We start from the raw sequence: 15,252 nt of genomic DNA on the forward strand, positions 1-15,252 counted from the left end.
AGGAAAACTATTATATGACAGCAATCTATACATGTTTTTAGTTTAAATATATACTTCGTAAGATGTCTAAATGATGATAAACATTTATCTAAAACATCTATAAGCTTGCATGTACATGCCGAAAATATATTGAACAATCATTTCACAGCATCGAAAGGATTGAATTTCGTGCTTTAGTCTAATGTTTATATGTATTGTATATTGTCACTTGTTTTGCAACATTGTATAATATATATCAGGTCATTTAATTGTAGTTTAATGGTTTCTATAAAAGTGGTAAAGTATTTAAGTCGTAAGTTGATTTCAGACTCTGTAAAAATTGTAAAATGGCCCCGAAGATCAGATTTCGTATGAATCGCATTTTAATTAAAATTCCACATTTTAGTATGTTATTAAATCTTTAATTGAAAAAAGACAAAATAAAAGTACATATGTACGTTATAGATAACGTACGTATGTACTTTTATTTCGTCTTTTTTCAATTAAATAATTATTTACAAATCTGTAAAACGTAGGGTGTTCCCAAACTTATGGAGGGAACTGTACATATTTATAATTTCGTTCCTTATCACGAACAATTTTCTTGATATTTTCAATAGGAATAGAATTATTACATGAAATGTTAAAACTATTTTTTAAAACATAGAAATGAAAGATAAGACATTCTTATCGAATGCATACATTACAACTTGTATAATTTATTTGAAATATGCACTCTACCATTGCAGCAATGTATCTTCTTAAATCTCTGTTCGCGACTATAGTCTTCAGCCTCGAGGAAATCATTCTTAACTCAAGTTGAAACGAGAATTTTCAAATGCGCGAATGCAATGTCACCCGGTAAGCGGATCTTGCAGTAGAAAAGTGCACCGAGTGGCTAATACGAAACTTCGGCTCAAACCAGACCGGATATTGCTTCTTCAAGTTCCTTCGGTATATTTACCCAAGCCAAGGAAATGACCAACTAATATGTATTTAAAGCTGCTGCCAATACCTACCATAATAACTCAATTTGCTTTTTTCCTTAGACAGGGACCGATGTCTCTTATCGCCAGAGTGCATTTTCCCTTATACATACGTATTGCCAGCATTAGATTAGCAAGGAAGAATTCAAAGCGCGAAAATAATTACAAGGAACATGTTATTTTCCTAAGATCCCAGTATGAAATATTCCTAAGGCGAAATGTCACTCTAAGGTGACATTTGACAAGGTGACAAGGAGATCCGATTTCTTGTGCACGTTTCCAGCAAATATCCAGCGAGAGATACTACGATATATTGCGGTAGTCGACCAGTATTTCCGATTAAAAATCCTCAAGCAATGAAATGAATGTTCATTTACTAATAACGAAGGAAGAATCTATTCCATTATTAGTATAACGTCGATATTTTATGTTGATATCGTACATATGATCTCTTCTGAAGTAAGTTTTAGATTAATCGGTTGCAAACTGCCAAGTTTAAGATCTTTGCGGATGCCTCGCTTTAAAATTCCGCTGGCGTCAAACATTACAGCAACGGCTTGCACTGCGGACATACTGTGCTGCATATTGCAAAAGCATATCGTTGGCTACACACACACACACACACACACACACACACACACACACACACACACACACATTGTGTTAACTTTTGTCTTCACAATCATACTAATAGCACGCGCATGTTCCTCCGAAAAGAACTCCAATGCAGTTCTCCATCTTGAGTCATAATTTAAGCATACAAAACAAACGTAATTACGATCTTTGCTGAGTTCGCCTTCACTACTAGCAATTAATTTACATATCTCCAGTCTTAATCGTTTCGACGGATCCAAAACTTTAATTAAATTGAGCTAAAAGTGAATTAAGCTTCAGACAACAATAGAAAAAAGTGTAATGCCTATAACAAAAATCTAATTCTAAAAAATCTACAAAACATCAATTTATTTCCTCTTGTATAATACTATAATAAGACGTGGAAGTGTTGCATAAAAATTTATCGAAGTAATTAGCGGAATACAACCTCTTTATAATTAAATACGATTCCTACATATTTTTTATATTATTTATTCGTAAACATTGTACTCTCTATAAAGTTAAGTTTTTATAATTTTAAGTTTTTATATTTTAAGCCTTAATCAAACTTTTATTCGTTTCATAAGAAAAAGATGAGAGAATATCGAAAGAAACGGTAAACCTCCTAAGGCAAAACCAGAATTGAGTTAAAACGAACCAACTTCTCTATTACATTTATTTTTCTTCTTAATTATATCGCTAATTATATTGCGTTCACAAATGACAACAGAATAGTAACTACAGGTTAACCAAGAATTAGTGGAACGGCGACACGAAAGGAGGAGGATATTAGGTCATCGTTAAGTGGCGCTCAGGATGCTAGGCGAGTTAAGAGCGAACCAATTACAAGTTTCAAATCAAGTTATTTCCGCGAGCCTATCTTGGATTTACATATAAATCGCCGATGTGCAAAACGACGGCCAGGGAACGCTATCGAGAACGATCACGAATGCATGCGCGCACATTTCCACGCTGAACGTTAACGAATGACCGAATATCGCTTTAAAATTACCATTTATTCAATGATTGCGTCTCTCTCTCTCTCTCTCTCTCTCTCTCTCTCTCTCTCTCTCTCTCTCTTTCTCTCTCTCTTTCTCTCTCTCTTTCTTTTTTTTGGGTCTTCTAGTTGTTCATGTTTTGGCCGATCGATCGATATTGATAGGGATATTATCAACGTGTGGATTTAGCTATAGAGAATCAACGACACCCATATGTATTATCAAAAAAAAAAACCGATCAATACAGACTTAATATAACTCTGAACTCATGAATCGTACCTGCCAATTAGTGTGCAAAATTAATTGTAATTCTAAATACAGATGAAAACATTAAAAATATTTTTATTAATATCAAACAAATTTCATTTTTCTTGATTCACACTTCATTATTTATAATTAAAGAAAATTGAAAAAACCAAGGACTCTCTCTGCATAACTGTTGCACAGTTGAATGCAATATCGCAAGAGCATAGAGGCGAAGACCTATGGTCGGACTAGTGCGGCTTAAGAGGCGGCCACGTAGGAAATCTACGGTTTAACGTGGCGCTGTAAGAGCCTTAGATTAAGGTTGCGAGACATAAAAAGCAGGATAAAGCCTCCCTCGATGCGGACAAAGGCTACGATTAGCTCTTAGCAAGCTCTTTAAACGCGTGAAAAAATTTTCGCTCAACTCGTCGTATTTTCAGAAGGTTTCTCTATGGGGTAATTTCGCGTTTAAAGGATTTAAGAGATTCGGACGAGCATTTTTTTCTCAAATTTTCGTATCTGGAATTACATTTGTTAAATAAAAGAAAAATTAATAAAGAGAGAGAGAGAGAGAGAGAGAGAGAGAATACGTTCTTAAAAGAAAATGCGATAGAAGTGGAACACTGCGTATATGAAATATACGCAGTGTTCCACTTATAGTATATATAGCACGTTATAGTATAACGTAATTTAATATTACGTAATAAACTATTTTCGAAAGGGCAACAAAATTATGCAATAATAGTAATAGGATACTCTCAAATTAATAATAACATTCGCGTTGAACATTACAAGATTATTATTAATTTAACAATAGTTACCTAATTATTTTTACATGGCGAGATGACATTTTCAAACAAAGCAGCTTTCAAATAAAGACAGGAAAAAAAAGCTTTTTATCAAAATAAAACATTCGTAAAACTTTTTGTAAAAAAATGTTCCAAAAATAATGTATGTGATAGAAAGATATAATATTGTAAGTAAATTTTATAATTTTCTATGTTTATAAGATAGTATTACAGATAATATGATTAAATAAAGAATTTATTTACGTACATAACCTCAACTTTTGTAAAAATATAACTATCTCATTAATTCTCTAAAATTATCAAACGTCAAGGTTATATGGCTATGCAGATTCTACATCTATAAACCAGTGAGCTCTATAGAACTCACTGATATGAACAAATGTAATTCTATTTTAAAATTGCTTCAATACACGCAGAAATTGTGAAGATAATCTCGATAACCTGCAACCTCCGCAATGAGTTCAACTATCGATATCACCTATCTTACGCGTTATCATCTTCCATTACCGTTTCGAATGCAAATCAAATAACAAAAAATGTGAATATATATTCCGAAAATGTTATAAAATTTAAGAACCAATAAAATTTTAATTCGTTGATTATTTTTTGTGCAGCAGATAAAATTTTAATAAATAAAATAAAGGTTATTTCTCTATAAAATGTTGAGAAAAAAATTGTTATTTAATGTTATCAATTTAATCCCTTAAGAATTCCAAATAAGCTGCATAGTATCTCCACATTTCGTGATATTATGAAAGAGAAACTAATCGTACAAATGGTTTATGACTATGTCGTATGCAGGAGTTTTTAATTTGTATTCGTCTGCGAGAGTTTAATAAGCTTCCATGCAATAAGGATTAAAAGAGATTCATTAGTATTTTATTTTTCGCAATATTGCTAAAAAAATCTAAATTATATTCTTGCGTAATTAATAAATAAATTCACATGGTCTCAAAAATATCATATTTAAAGAGGGAATGGAGGTGCAATTCGTATGGAATCAAAGCAGAAAGGGGAAAGATAAAAAATACGGTCTCATATTCATTTTCGCATAAGAAATTGCCATAGGGTGTCTCACCTTCTGTAAAAACAGTGTAGAAACTGGACTCTTATAAAAATCTCATCAAGAAAAAATCCACATTAATCAACGAGAGAAATATGATTACGGACTTGACTTCTATATTAATATATTAAAATTATATTAAAATTATTAAAAATTTCTTAGAATCGACCGATTTTCCGATATTAATACAATTATCACGAAGGATAACACAACATTTTTTAATATTTGCGTCACAACATTAAAAAACTTTTATCATAGCGCTATAATTAGCTGTAGAATTTTCCCTTACTATTTAATTGTTTGTTAATTCATTCATATATTTAAGGTATTATATATATGCGACATCACCAACGCTATATAACGTCAAAGTCTTTATCATAACAGTATGCGTAAGTGAATGCAATAGCCTTTTAAGCGATTCATAAATTTTGGAAAGATTCCGCAAACTTCCGTTAAATTATCTTCGATCTTTACGCATTGTGTTATAATTCATTGTGTTATGTTTGAAATATATATATGTTATTGAATACTAAAATCAATTATAATTTTAATTAAATTAAAACAGTATTTTCATTGCGCAAAATAAATATAAATTTCAAACAACAGATTTTGAATTTATTAATAATGGGATCAAGATTTTCGCGCAAATTGATTATTGTAACATTGTAAATTAAAATTCAAGATATATGAATTATCGAGAAATATCGCTGATCCGTTTTCGTGATATTCGCGAAACTACTCGTATATACACAACGGCATAGGTTAACAGGGAACCGATTAATTATGTAAGTCTTAGCACATATGGGTTTTGAACATATGGGTGCGATGTACATCATGTTTTTCATTACAATAGAATGGAATAGATGTGGATTTTGTACGATTCATAGTCTATGATTTATCTCTATGCATTTTGTACGTGACATTGTACCACGGAACTCCAATATCTGCGACTTATAGTGTTAGTTCAAGTGTTTCGCGCTTATTCGACGCAAAAAGTCCTATCCCGACGACACCGCTTCGCATTCCCAATGGTGTGTTACAGAGCCAACAATGAGTATCTCACGCGGATTGGCTGCCGTTGGTCCTTGCTCGAGTGTACCCCTCCGTGTTAGTTGCAGTCGCGGAACTTCCGAGTACTTACTAACAACAGGCGAGCTTGTAACTTTGCTCGCCTGCTTACTTGACAATTCATCCAATTAGAGAATTCCAGCCCTTCCCAACAGAGCGTTTCCGATCCACTTTCCGGCCGCGCGAAAAGTGGCCCCCTCGAGTTGGGATTTAAAAGCGCTTTCCGGGAGACGCGCGCGACTAAAAAAAGTACACGCAAAGTGAATCTCAACGCGGAAATTGCGACTCTCGCATTTAATCACTTATTTGTGTGAAAGTGGTTAAGCGAAATATCATGAGCGTGTTTGTATTATATTTGCCGGCGCGGCGCTAATCACGAGTTTATTTGCGTATTTTCAAATTTGCGCGTTTATTATCAACATCGGCAATCCTATAATTAGCACTGACGAAAATTTACAAATTTACCTTCAATTAATGTATTTTTTAATATATTATGACTATATAAAAACGAGAGCTAGCAAAAGAAAGAAGTTAGCGCCTTGACGAGCTCTCTCTCACTTTTAATCTTTCCTTCTTACATTTTCTGTCATTACTTTATTTTTAATTTGTTATATTTGCCATCGCAAATAATTACATGATAAATACACTTGATAAATATTCTTTCTAAATAGATGAAGTTTACTGTCGTTTCTCAAGATTCCTGAGAAGCTCGCCAAATTGCTTACCTCAAATAAACCGCGACGATCAACGGCGATCGCTCCTGCCGTGAGTCCGTCACTTTAACGGGATGTAGGAAGGCCGGGATGTGCAGCCTGGATCTCGGATAGAGCGGTCCGTGCGGTACCAGCAACGTCAACGAATCATCCGCCCTAAGTTCCTTGTAATCTGCCTTGTTGGGCGCAAGCGGTACTTGGCCTAGAGGAGTAACTGGCTGTATTTGTACTCTGGGTCTACAGAATCCCGATTCACCGGTAGCATCGACCGAACCACTACCACCACTGCCGCCACCGTTGCCGGTACCAAGTCCTCCTTCTTCCGTGCGCGGTTCCAGCACCGAGTAAGCAACTTGAATCAATCGCGGCAGACTTTTGGCGACCTTGACACGGCCGGAAGCATCGGGCGGCGGTAATGGTGCCCACCAATCGGCCGGTATGGTAATCTGCGCGAGACACACGCCGTTCTCGCCATCGGGGCTGCAGGCGGCCGTAAGCGCAGATGATGAAGACGAAGAGGAGGAAGAGGAGGAAGAATAACCATTGCTGCTCCTACTCGCTGCATTACCCCGTGATGGACTGGCCAGGCTGGCGTGTAACACCACGCAGACTCGCTGATGCCGCGCCATCAGCAGTTGACGTCTACCACCGGCCTCGCTACCGGCATGGAAGAGCACCCTGAGAACGGGCGAATCACGCGGCACGCTGTTGCCCACCAGGTGAGCTGACATATCCAAATGGCGAGTGCCGAGCTCCTGCGCGTCAAGGATCGTTGCTGCCGTGAGATTACGTCGTGTCTCTGGTCCCGGCAACGCGTCCAATGGATCGGGGACTATGTAACGCGCCGGTACGGTCTGTTTGGTGCTGAAAGGACCGTACGTGGCCCGCACCGATACCGGCTCGCTCGTCTGGAAGACGGTAAACTTGTCGATCGAGAGAACAGAGCCAGGCGGCGGCGATGGTACCGCACTTCCTGCATTATTATTGTTGTTGTTGTTGTTGTTGTTGTTGTTGTTGTTATTCGATACACTTGTAGATAGCGGCGGGATGGTGTCCGACGTGCCGCGGGCCGGATAGTATTGCCGCGGTATGTGCTTCAGAAAGAATCCACCGTCCTTATTCTCAAAGTGAACCTCCACTGATGCCGCCACGTCTGGAAAGATAAAAGGAAACAGCATGATTAAAAACGCAAGTCTCCAGTCTGCTTAAAATTGTTAAAATGCTGGTTACAATCTGTTAATTTACAATTTGTTTTCAATATATTAGCATCTCCATACCGACAACTTAAATGCGACAACTTAATTTAACAACGTAAAATACCATTTTTTGGTAGAAATATAAAATATAGTCAGAATAGTTTGTGGACCATAGTCCGATATTTTACAAGTATATAAATGATCTTTGTGTATTCACACATAACAAAACTATTGCAAATGTTTATACCTATAGCATATCTATAATTCGAAGTTATCTAAACTGCACTCTTCAAATTTTTATATTTCTCAAATATTTTTAAGAATGTCTATAATAACTATAATTAATCTTTGAGCATCTCTGTTATTCTTTACTTATTTCATACTCTTTCACTACTCATCATTTTTCAATTCCGCAAATATTCCGTATATATCTCGTGCTCTTAAATATTGCCATCGTTTCACGTTGCGCCTTGGCCTTCAACGACAGCGATGCGACTTCTCCGGCAATAAATCACGACGTTCAACGCGAAGTCGACAATTTTTCCTATCGCATCGATGGTACACGACGCGAGGAAGAATGGAGTCACCGGGTTGGAGAGTTGGCGCGCGCTCACGCGCATCCGAAAGTTGGCGCAGGTGAGCGCAGGAGAAGTTGTAAATCGGTGGTAGGAGGATGCTGGCGGCGCGAGGGACGGCGCGGCTGCGCTTCATCCGGACATAAATTTCCGAGCAAATCCCGGAGTAAGCGCCAGCTGCCCGCACGCCCTCGCGTAAAATGGAGGAAAGCCTCGGAAAAGCGAGAAGAGGAGGCGAGAAGAGAGAAGCGAGCCGAGCCGAGCCGCTCCCTCTTCCACTTCCGATTCGACCCTCGTCGCTTATCTCCCGTCTCACAGCACCCCGTGGACCAACCCTCTCGTTTTCTTTCGTGCTAACGTAGCTTGTATTTCAGCTTCTGTTTCTTTTTTCTTCTTCTTTTTTCAGATCCGATAACAGGCGATTACGTTGAAATGATTTAGTAGGAGGTTTCAACAGGACTTATTGCTACATTGTAAAGCGAATGAAGCACGGCGGAAATAGATAATGTTATAATGAATTCAGAGAAATGTTATTTTGCTAATTTTAATTGCTATTGACTATTTATGTGCTAATATCTTCCTAGCGTGCACGTTACAAGTTATAATTTCTGCGATTTATCATTGAAACATTCATTTATCATCAGAAATATCAAGTGATGTGACAGACAAAGTTATTTCTTCTTAATAAATAGCTTAATAAACATGTATGTATACGATACACTTTATGTTTTTGCCATTTATTAAACTGATACTCAACCGCGAAAACGGCTTTACCAATTTGCAGTTGATTGGTACGCTCTTAATGACCCTTATTTAATTTCCATTGTTATGGATCATTCACCCTACAATCGAATCGACCCGTATTCTTGCACACGCATATACGCATTTTTCCGGTTTAACGCATCAGAAATCTAACGCGCATTTAAGGTGAGACGAAAAAGAAAGGAGAGAGAGAGAGAGAGAGAGAGAGAGAGAGAGAGAGAGAGAGAGAGAGAGAGACGGCAAGAATAAAGCAGTTTTATTGAGGCTTATTTAACTACATTGACAGGCCTGGTCGATTGCGAATTTATATGGCTTTACACGCGTATGACGTTTCCTCCGGTGGTCGGCGGTTCCATAAAATAGATTCCTATCGGCCTGCAAATGAAGTGCCGGAATCGAGTGATCGAATATGACGATCGGCCATCACTATCCGGTGGTCGTTTTGAAAATACGTGGGTACGTCGAACCACTGATACATCTTCGGTTGGCTTTCGTCCAGCTCGTACTCCAAACAACGTCTAGGAATGCTGCCAAGAGATCGTTAGCACAGCGTTCTTAAAAGTTTCCAATACTCGCGATAATACTCGTCGCCTTTTCGAATTATAATCTATACAGTATGTGTATATAAAATTTTCTTACATTTCCAATGTACAAATAATATACATCGCATATCAAGAATATATACACAACGGAAATTATTGGAAATAAAGAAAATACTTTGCCATTGAACATTACGCGGATCCAATTTCAAGCGAAAAATGTATTTAACTATTTACACGGATATAATTCCCATTGCAACATATATCGGAATATGCGATCAGGAAACAATAAAACTGACTGAATATGCGTATTAAATAGAATCGTGAGAAAATCGATGAATCTCTCGCAAATACCTGACCCATTTGAAAATCGAGTATCGACTCACTATTCGCGAAGCTCTAATACGTTTACGACTCACAGTGAATGGCGTTTGCAGCCAACGATGGGATAGTCTTCGCGGAAGCACTTCGTGTCCAACACGCTGAAGTAGAGGAAGCCAACCTTTGCACTAACGAGTTCCTCCGAGCTGTGGAGACAATCGTAGAACCTCTCGTCGCACGAACAGTGTAGCCTGATTTTGCACATTTCACGATCCTTTATCAGATTACTTACTACAAAAAGCGACCTCGCTTCATTTCAATTTAAGCTTATTTATAGGATTGTAATACAGGTAATAGGATTGAATACAGGGAATGGTAATGTTTAGAAAAAGTGCTTTAAAATTGTGTGAAAAATAAAAATAAGATCGTAACAGATAATCGTGGGATTTAAAATAAGAATGAACATAAGGAAAAAGGTCTACTTAAACACTCAGTCGTGTGTCTAAAGTACAGCTTACAAATTACGAGCTTAGTTCACTCTTGTTCTGTAGTTTTGGTTTTATTTTACATCTTAAAACGATAATAGAAATCAACAATCACTAAAGTCAGATTGATTTTTTATGTCATTTTTTTTTGGATATTCTTTTGGTGTATTATTTTGGTGTATATTTTTTCACATATACTACTGTTTTTTTTTTATTATTATTATTTATATAGAATTAATAAGAGATCAATATTCCGTTATTTTTTCCCGCAAAAGGGTTATTTAATATTTTAATGTTTTTCATAAAATTATATTCTATACTGACATTCTAGTTAACGTGAATATTGGATATCTTTGCAATAGCTTCGAATTACTGACTCAGTAACAATATATAGTTTTTAATATATTATAAGGCAAGCTTTTAAAAACGTTTTTTTCCATCCTATCGCATATCGTAAAAAATTGCCTATGTAATTAATATACCAAGTTTGTAATAATGCGCAACGTCGTATATCAACGTCAAACGTCAACCGCAACTATAGCAAGACACGCACGAAACTTGGTAATTGTTCTAGTTGCGTGAAATTGTACAACAGACTCACTACTGCGGACTAGTTGACTTTCTTCTACAATTGCTAAATCTTTCCTCATGACAAAATGATATCACTGCAACACATAATAATGCGCAAAGAAAAAATACTCGTGTCTCTCATTAAAAAAACAAAATATTAATAATAACTTTTTTTTCATTTTTTAGGTACTTTGTATTCAACATGTAAAAAAAGTTTATATATATATATATATATTGCATTTTAATGTTCAACTATGCTTCCAATGGTTATCGATACATGTAACATGATCGCATTCGTGCAATACAAAATAACTGTGATAGATTACGTGTATATTAAAAAAAGAAATATATAGGATCCCTGGGATCTGGTATTATGAGCATTTTAAGGAAACATTTTGATGTATTTAGCATACTGAAGAATAAACAAATTTTATGCATATCATTTAATAGTTTTATTGATATTTTATGTATTTTAAGATTAATTAATTATTTTAATGAAAATGTTGAAATGACGGGACTCTCCGGATAGACTATGAGTATCTTTATATAGGGGTAATATGAGCACGGAAAATTTTTTGTAAGAAATCATGCAGATATAAAAGATTGAAATATACATATATATAAAACATTTTATTAGAACAAATGCTAATCAAATGTTTGATTAATCAAAAAATAATATTACATTTACAAATATTTAGTAAATATTATTAAATGGTAATAATTTGCTAATTCTTATTAAATATTTGTAAAAGTGACATTATTTTTGGTTATATTAACCAAACATTTGATTGGCATTATTTAATCATACGTTTAATAGCTATTACCAAACTTTAAGGGGGTCAACTGCTCTAAAAAAATGTACGTTAATGTACAGTGACTACTAATTATGACAATACAATATGCTTTATTACTAGCATTTGCTATTATATCGTTAATATTATCCTATATATTGCGCGCAATATTGCCAAATATTGTTAATGTATTGCTATGTACTATTATGTATTACTAGTATATTGCTAGCGTATTGCTAGTACTGCTACTGCTAGCATTGGCTGTTTTATTACTGTACTGTCGCAATATATTTCTAAAGAAACTGATTGCCGTACAGTTGACCTCTCGCCAGACTTCTTTTTCAATGTACGTAAGAAATAATGAAAATACTCATAATATAAACGACCATGCATATCTATCCGAGAAACTTCCGTATCTAATCCCGTATAAAATCAATAATGGGGTCTCGGGACTTTATGAAGTTAAAATATTGTTTTACAAATATTAACGTGCAGAACAAAATATCTTATCTCAATGTATTATAGATTGGGGACCTTATGAAGTTAGAGGAAAAAACGTAAGAAATAAAAAGAATAGCATACCTACTTATTTAATATAAAAATGACATAAATTTAGATCAAAAATTTCGCAGCATATTGTCGCAAAGACAGATGCATCTTTTTACAACAGTTGGCACTAGTAATATCAACCGTTACAAAAATATAAAGGGTACTCATATCATTTGCAGCTCATAATACCCAAAATCTGATCCTATCCTATATGTTTTTATACATTGGTATAGTGCAACGCATGCTAGTAAATAGTAAATAATATGTTTTATTATCCGATTATATCTTTAATAAAATTAATAAGCTTTTTATAAAAATAATAGCACACACACACACACACACACACACACACACACACACACACACACACACACACACACACACACACACACACGCACGCACGCACGCACGCACGCACGCACGCACACACGCATGGTAAATATCCATGTATAAAAATATACTAAGATACCAAATATGCTATAGATACCAAAGATTCGAAGATATCAATGAACTTTGACCTTTGTATTTCCTGATGCATTTTGGAAGAAAAATTAAGAATATAAGAATTTTCAACAAAATTCAAGTAATATTTCAGTTTTAATTTATCATCTTATTAAATAAAAAAATTGACGTAAAAAATATTGTTCCAAAGAACAGATTCACCTCGTATAAAAAGCAGAATTGGTCAAGCCATGCTTAGTCTCTATCGGGTGGATTATATCTTTGCAATTATCATGTTCACGACAACATGCATCAGTCATTGCAAATACTCCCAAATCGTCCGGGCCATCCGCTATATCACCACTGCCGCACCATTTGGTCCCTGATAAAAATTCAAACAAATGATAAAAGTTCTCAAAAAGTTGCATGAATAAAAGAAGAGTTAATACCATTTTTTAACATATTCTGTCAAATACGAACGAAATGAATTATCTTGTCCTAATCGTATATTGTACGAATTTTTATTTCTGATATCGTAAACTTCTTTGTTAAATAGAATTGTATATATGATTGCATTGATAAAACCATATCTATTGAATAAATCCTACCTGGAAATATAAAAGCCGGTTGGAACGTTTCGCGAAGTTCATTGTTGACAGAAATCTCACTGTTGTTCGGAAACGCGATATGCCATCCGCAGATATTCTGGGATAGTAATAAAAGCGCGAAAAACAGCACAATAGTCGAAGTCATCGCGACGAAATCCTTCTGTCGTTCTAACGAATCGTAGAAAAAACGATTCCCTTTTATACAGTATAACGAGAACCTTCGTCCTTGCGCTCCATTTCATTTTTAAGCCATCTAATCGCTCGGGTTACGCTTGGCGTACGAAACAGGCAACTATTGCGTTGTGCCATGGACATTTGCATTTCCTGCGATGGAATTAATCTGCTTCAAGATAACAAAACCAAATTTTAAAGAGAAAATTATCAAGGTTTCCTTTGTTCTTCAAGGTTTGGGTACCCATGTCCAAAAAAAAGAACGCCACACAAATACTAGCGAAGTTTGCGCGCCAGTATCTTTAATATAATATATACAGTTAAAGCTAAATCTAATTTTTTAGAAAGATAGGGATAAATCAACAATCGCGTGTATTGAAAAGAAAAAAAAATGTACTATGTGTCGTTAAACGTAAAGAATTAATTAGAGAATGATCTACCTAAACGACGAATATTAATCCAAAGTTCATTCACCGCTAATAAAATCAATCAATGAATAATCATATTTTACGAATTTCGATAAAAATTGCGTTTTATCAACTAAGTCATAATGCGAAAAAACTTCAAAAATTTATTTTCACGATGAGAGAATGTTTTTTTATTTTTCGTGACGCACCAAAAATAGATGTTTCCGAAATAGCATTTCTATATAAGCAAACTTCTCCATAGAGGAAGTTCGAATGCAGATTTAAATGGATATCTCTCATCTTGAAAACAAACGAAACCTCATCAGCCAGTCTCTGTATAGCTTCGACTGGATTTTTTCCCCGTAGTCGAAGTGGCGAGAGTGACAGTCTCCATTTGCGCTACCCTTAAAGTGAATGCAGTACACTCATTGGCACTTGCTTGTCGTACACTGTTTGTTTCGATAGCGCGATCGTGTGATGGTGTTTGATATCAAAGTAAATCCCATAGGGCTAGAAGAGGTGGGCGTGAGTAGAGTGAGTGGGTTATGAACCCTGGAGCTGATCGGCAATATTGTGCAAACCGTGATACCAATAATAACTCAACCAATAATCGATTGTCGAGTTGTTGTTGCCGATGTGATAGTCGATACGACGAATTGACAAAACGCATGTTGGCGGTTATGGAAAATAACAGACCCTCCGAAGAATATCGATCACTTCCTATTCTGAAGGAGATAGATTTTATACGTGTATAAAATCTGTCTCGTCATCGGAAAATCTATTACTTTTCTCCTATTACTTGTTTGCTCTATTAGTACTTCTCTCATATGTATAACAAGACAGAAATACGAATAAAATTGTAAATGCAACGATTCATTCAATTTAACGCTGCGCGTGTTTTTCACAAGTTATTCTAGCTTTATTCGTCCTTTTACATCCTATAATAGTAGTTACCAGATAAACATTCGATATTATATCATGATGTCATCAACCGCAACCATATGCATAATTACAAATCAAAGGCAATTATACAACACCGATGATATACAACAAAATGAAATGCAACATAGACTGTAATAGAAAGCTAATTTGTATATTATATGTAATAATTACAAATATCGTATTAAAAGTAGATCGAACTTATTATTTTTTCGATATATAATGAAATTATTAAGATTGTGATACGCTAGAATATAACACTTTTGTGTTTATACTTAATGCAATAATTTTTTATTTCTAATAAGAGATACGAATAATTTCCAATATTGAGAAATTTTTACTCTCTATTTAGCTCTTACTGTCTTCATTATTCTTCATATATATATATATATATATATATATGCATGTAACATACAAATCTTAATTATTCGAGATAATACCA

At 35.2% G+C, this 15,252-nt stretch overlaps 1 protein-coding gene across 1 annotated transcript in view; it reads right to left on the reverse strand.

Moving 5' to 3' along the window:
- LOC108690661 (transmembrane protein 132C) overlaps positions 1-15,252 on the reverse strand; it is a 104,390-nt gene that overhangs the window by 19,764 nt on the left and 69,374 nt on the right. The window contains exon 2 of the mRNA XM_018198056.1: positions 6,469-7,609. Coding sequence (XP_018053545.1) covers positions 6,469-7,609 — 1,141 coding nt within the window. The remainder of the gene's footprint in view (positions 1-6,468; positions 7,610-15,252) is intronic.

This window comes from Atta colombica, unplaced genomic scaffold, assembly GCF_001594045.1.
Source record: "Atta colombica isolate Treedump-2 unplaced genomic scaffold, Acol1.0 scaffold348, whole genome shotgun sequence".
NCBI lineage: Eukaryota > Metazoa > Arthropoda > Insecta > Hymenoptera > Formicidae > Atta > Atta colombica.